This window comes from Lathyrus oleraceus, chromosome 7 (assembly GCF_024323335.1).
Source record: "Lathyrus oleraceus cultivar Zhongwan6 chromosome 7, CAAS_Psat_ZW6_1.0, whole genome shotgun sequence".
In the NCBI taxonomy this organism is placed as follows: Eukaryota; Viridiplantae; Streptophyta; class Magnoliopsida; order Fabales; family Fabaceae; genus Lathyrus; species Lathyrus oleraceus.
In genome coordinates, this window is record NC_066585.1 from 491,025,096 (window position 1) to 491,031,095 (window position 6,000).

Genomic DNA, 6,000 nt, shown 5'->3' on the forward strand with positions numbered 1-6,000 from the left:
CCCCGAACCCTCTTTAATTTTCTATTTCAAAATGAGTCAAGGTTTTAAGTTTGCAACTTCAACTATTTCTGCTCCATTCCATCTTATTTTTTTATGACTTTTGTAGAGCAAGTCTAAACAGAAAGGACATGTTTGATTCCAACCCTTAATATCATTAAACCATTTTTTTGTGCGAAGACACAATAGTGTCACAAAATCACAATGGTTATTAATTAATTTACTAAAACATTGCCAAACAGAGTCCTTGATTATTAGATATTGTCAAAGCGGGTCTTTGACCGAAGCAAATTGTTGTAGTTATGTTATGCTCGCTATATTATAAATTTGACGAAGATATGCAAAAGGTTTTGAGCGGATAAATGATATTATTTTTAATACTCAAATTTTATCTTTAATTTTGAATAATTTTTATTCATGTTTAAATGGTACCATCATGTAGAGATATGGAGGGATACAATTTTGTGATATATAATTTAGTTGGTCAAAAACCAAAGTTCATAGAACTACATGTAAGTATTACTTATACTTTTTGACATTCTTTTATTTTTGCTAATGTATATCTGTGCTTTCTATGTAATAATTATTAACTATATGAAAATTATTAGTGGTTCCGAAAACAACCAAACAACTTTGAATGTGGATATTATGTTATAAGACATATGTTTAGTATCATCTCCAGAGACCTTACCAATTCATAGGTTAAGGTATTAAACTTATCTATATACCCGTAATTTATGCATATTTGTTAAGTTAATATTGTTGTGGTTAGCTTATCATAATTTAAATTTTGTTGAAATTATAAGGCTTTAACGCTGAAACACCATCCACACAAGAAGGTGTAGATGACATCCAATCATGTTGAATCAGTGTCTTCATATCTTATAATGAATCTCATAAACACTAGTTTTTCTTGGTTGTTGTAAGAATTGTATAGAGGTTTTGTCATTATAGGTGCAAATATGTATAGGTTCACTTCGTAAAGGTTTTGTGGATCTCAAATGTCATCATAAGTATTGTAAGCATTGTATATTTAATTTTGTAAATAGTGTAACTTTGGTATTTTTTGTTATGTTCTATATAAAATACAAATGATATAATTTTGTCACATAATTTATAGGTTCTATGTAAAAACATGATACAAATCAGTCAAAATGAGATTTAAAACAAAACATAAATCCAAAAAAATATGTTATACACCTCAATCATTAACAAAAACCAACATACATACTATCATTTTTCCCTCGATTATTAACAAAATTCAGAGGTATATGGGGCACACTACATAGTTTTAAAAAAAATGTTGTTGTAAGGAAACATATTTTTCATATTGCCTTTTGTTATTTCATTTTTTCAACCGAGATAAAATGCTCTCTCTCCGTGCTCGAAATAAAATAAATATATTTATAGTAGTGAAGATTCAAAGCCAGATCAAAATACTCATACTTTTGAAAAATCTTTGAATTATACTTTAATATTGGTTGATCCTTCCGCGGAGAATATTGGTCAATTTACATTGACCTAACATACTTTTGTTGTCAATCTCTCATTTTTAAAGCCATTAACTTTGTCACTTCTACCTCATCACTCAATAAATAAGTATAACTTCATTTTTTTGTTAATCTAAATACTTTAGTAGTTCTCCTACTATATACCTTAAATAAAAGTGGCGTCAAAGACGACAACAACAACCTAGAAGGATGGGGATCAGAAGCACCTTCAAATCAGACAAACATGAAAATTACGTAGAAACATTATCCTAGAAAAAACCAATTATTTATATTTAAAATAATTGTTTTAATAAATTTATAACACTTGAATAATTTAAATTAAAATTACTTTTGAATGTAATTACCAAAATGATTTTTATATAACATGTGTGTGTAAATCAACTTATATTATTTGAATAGAGCTTGAGTTAGAAATTTTAATAAAGAGTGACAAGATTTTCTACTAAATATTTATATTAATATATATTTATAATTTATTAAAATTTTCATAATTACTATTTTAAATCAAGGATGGTGATTATTTATTAATTATTCTATAATATTTTAATTCAGGTTCAAATTGATGCTCATATATAAGATATCTATATAATTATTAATTGAATTGGTTTAATAAAATATCTAATTTTTTTTATTACAAGCTAAATATTGCATGCATAAAAATTAATCATTAATTAGATCAAAAAAGAAATAGTGGGTCTTGTTTTTTCCCCAACTTGTTTAGGCGATTTTTGTTGTTTAAAAACACAAGTGGTGTTTTTTTTTCATATACTCTTTTTTTTCTATTAATATATTTAATTTGTTTTGCATAAAGAATGTTAAAATAAACTTTAACATATATTAAGTTGATGTGGCAAAATGGATCCGATCTAAAATATATCCGTTTTATTTATAGTTTAGTGTAGGACAAATCAAAAGTTTAAATATACATCCTTTAATGTGATCGTTCTATATCCCGTTACAGCATTCCCACTAAATCCTAAAAAAAACTTAAATAAAGTTTTAAAAAATCCAGGTAGTAAATGTAAAGAAGTAACAGTTGCATACAAATTTATATTTAACGCAAAAGTATTCAATGGTTTTAAAACCTTTAAACAAACTCCTAAATGATATTAATTAACAAAAGACATTGTACCATATATAAATTAAGAACCCTAAAGTATCTTCATTCAGTCACTGCATAACAATATGAATCCCTCAAGATGTTTATCCCTATTCCTTACAATTTCCTTGATCTTTAATTCTCACGCCATTATACCAAAATCAAACTCCAATTTGTACAAAAATGTATGCAAAGATGCTGGAAAAGACAACCAACGTTGCTTGAAACTTCTAAGCCCTAACCCTAAAATAACTTCGGCAAAAGACTATCTTACCCTTAGCAAGTTATTCTTAGAGATGGCAATAGAGAAGGCAACAAAAGGCCAAGATTACCTTAAAACATTGATAAAGGAGTTTCCTTCTTCACACGCCATCAAAAATTGTGCAACTAGTGATTACGACGGATTGGTTATGTCGTTTAGAAGTTCATTAGGTGAGTTGGCTGTGGATCCAATTTCTGCAAACTATGATGCTAGAGTTGCTGGTGATGGACCACAAGCTTGTGATCGTGAATTGGCTAATGAGAAAATAGTTAATCCTTCTATTTCTAAGATGAATAATGAGATGACGTTTCTTAGTGATGTTGCATATCTGGCCACAAATTATCTTCGAAAATAAGATATTTTGTTTGCTATTGTTGAATTTAGAATGATTTTTGTGTTTATTCAAATGCTTAAAAGGAAAATTGTTACTTTACATTTATTCTTTTTCAATGTGTTTGGAATTATAGTGGATGTCAATGAAATATTGTACAATTACTCAAACACAAAAGGATGAATATTTTGCACTTATTTTATTTTTAATTGTTTGGTTGCACATTTGATATCACAATATTATGCCTGTGGCGGCACCAATGTAGACTAGTCCTGATTTTACATAACTTTATAGTATAGTAAATTGAAATTTTAAAAAGGTTATTTTGAAAATAAAAAATAATCTTTAAAGTTTTTAATTTTTTTTGAGATGATATTGTAAAATGTTAAAAGACTTTAGGAAAAACATTTTTTATGTTCCGTTGAAGAACTTAAATAGTTCATGATCGGGTGACGTAGGATACATATTACCAGTCTTAGGGCATGCAAATGACTTTATATAGAGAGGACAATTAGAGTTGTGAGATCGATATCATTGAGAACATGCACATTAATGTCTTCCTTGTTACTTGCAACGTCTTATTTGATGGATACGACACGTGGCCTAATAACTATCATTAATTATGCCTTTTTATCTTAGGCTATACTTGGATCGATGGAACATAACAAACCAGAATGTTGTGGAATGTAATATCAATTCCACGCTATTGTTTGCTTACTTTATTCAAAATGTTTCATTCTATTGTATACAATTCAAATCAGATGGAACAAAAAATGAAGAATTGGATGAAATGGATCACATCATATTCCATTTCACTTCATCCATGATTAACAAATTCAAACAATGAAATCTATCACTGCATTCTATTCCATCACATACCACCGATCCTTACATACCCTTAGGCTTTGTTTGAGAGTTTGGAGGGGGATAGTGAGGAGGACTTTGAAAAAAGGAAAGGATTTGATAAAAAGAATAGAATGATTTAGGTGGAGATGATTTTGGAGGATTTATTTTTATTTAAAAATCAAAATTTTGCTAATTTGGGGGAGCTAAAAAATTTGTATAGGAGGAGGGGTTTGAAGGGTTTTCATAAATTGTTCAAATGTTATTTATGTTGTTATAATACTAAAAAAATAAAAATATGTTAATAATAAACACTCTTTTATCATTCTAAACAAAATTTTATTCTCAAAAAAAGTTAAAGATTTCTCTATATTTTGAAATAAAAAAATTCCGAAGCTCTCCCCTCCAAACCCTCAAACAAAGCCTTAGCATTCATTTGGTTCAACGGAGGGGAGGGGAGAGCTTTTAACAAAGGGGAGGGGAGAGGAGGGGAGATGATGTATTTAATTAAATGTATGTTTGGTTCAAAAGAGATAGAGGAAAGATGAGGGAGAAATTTTAATCAAAAATATGTTTGATTCACAAGGGGAAGAGAGCGGTTTTAAAACTACTTTATCTTTTTATACTTAAAGTAGTCAATAGATAATCAAACACAAAATATTTAATATTTCAAATATTCTGAAATATATTAAAGTGTAAATAAAATATTGATAAATGTCATAGAATCATTATATGACTATTCTTTAAATGGACTGTTATCTCATATCGATGATCCATCAAACTCTAGAAAATATTTATAAAATTAAATTCTAGATAATATATAACTTTTTATTTCCTTTCTTTTTATTTTTCCGTTGAGAATCAGAGAGAGTGTGAGAATAACGTGCTCTCTTGGAGAATGGGACATCTGGCCATGTGTTATTGGAAACGAAAATATATTATTTCATCTTCTTATCCACCATTCCTCGCCAGCTAATGAGAGAGAGTTTATTCTTTTTTTCCGACGGGAGTGATCCTCATTGGTGGGCGCGTGGCAACTTCTCATTGGAAATGAGAAGATATTCTTTTATTTTTCTTATTTTCTTGATTGCTTATTATTTGATTTTTTTTCTAATTTTGATTGGATGAATTGGAATGGTCAAGGATTGCTAATGAGGACCATTGATTAATTTGAATCAATGATTAAGATTAAATCAAAGAAGCACAAACAATTCAAAATGACAATGTTACCCCCTTCTAGATGATTTAATTAATTTAAACAATTTAAACCAATTAAATCACATAAAATTCCCAACTTCTAAAATGAATATGATAAAAATAAAATAAGAACATGGAAAATTCTAATTAATGATCCCGATTATTTTGACAAACGAATAGAAATAAAATGACTGAATATGAGGAAAAGTCGGGTGAGAATATGCTCGAAAAATTAAATTGAATGCATTAAAATGACCAGTACGAAATATACTTATTGGAAAAATACAGCGTTTCTTTTTAATTTTGAAATAAATTTGGACCGGTTAAAAGGCGCAGGCGGGTCAAAATGCGACTGAAAAAGTCTTCGAAAATATAACGAGCACACCAGGTTAAACTACGTAAATCATATATTAATAATATTGGCGTCTGCAAGCTTGATTTCGAAACTTTTACCTGCTGATTTTGGACGTACTTGAGGAATGATTTAACCCATTCGTTTGTATTTCGAAAGTTTATTCCGACTGATATTTTAGGTATTATTCATGATGAAATGCATGTTATGCTATACAACTGATGCAAATTGAAATTAAAATCAAATTTATGAAAACTTACAATGACCCGGACAAAATTGGGGTATGACAATATGATATCTCTATACAGTTATTAACTGAGCTGACTTAATAAAATATATAAATTTTTTATTACAAATTAAATATTGCATACATAAAAATTAGTCATTAATTAGATAAAAAAAGAAATA

At 28.3% G+C, this 6,000-nt stretch overlaps 1 protein-coding gene across 1 annotated transcript; it reads left to right on the top strand.

Annotated features, from left to right (window-relative positions):
- The first annotated feature begins 2,903 nt into the window (after positions 1-2,903).
- LOC127104512 (uncharacterized) lies at positions 2,904-3,224 on the top strand. Its single transcript, XM_051041696.1, has one exon. It carries the CDS (start codon positions 2,904-2,906, stop codon positions 3,222-3,224), a length of 321 nt encoding a protein of 106 aa, XP_050897653.1.
- Positions 3,225-6,000: the final 2,776 nt, after the last annotated feature.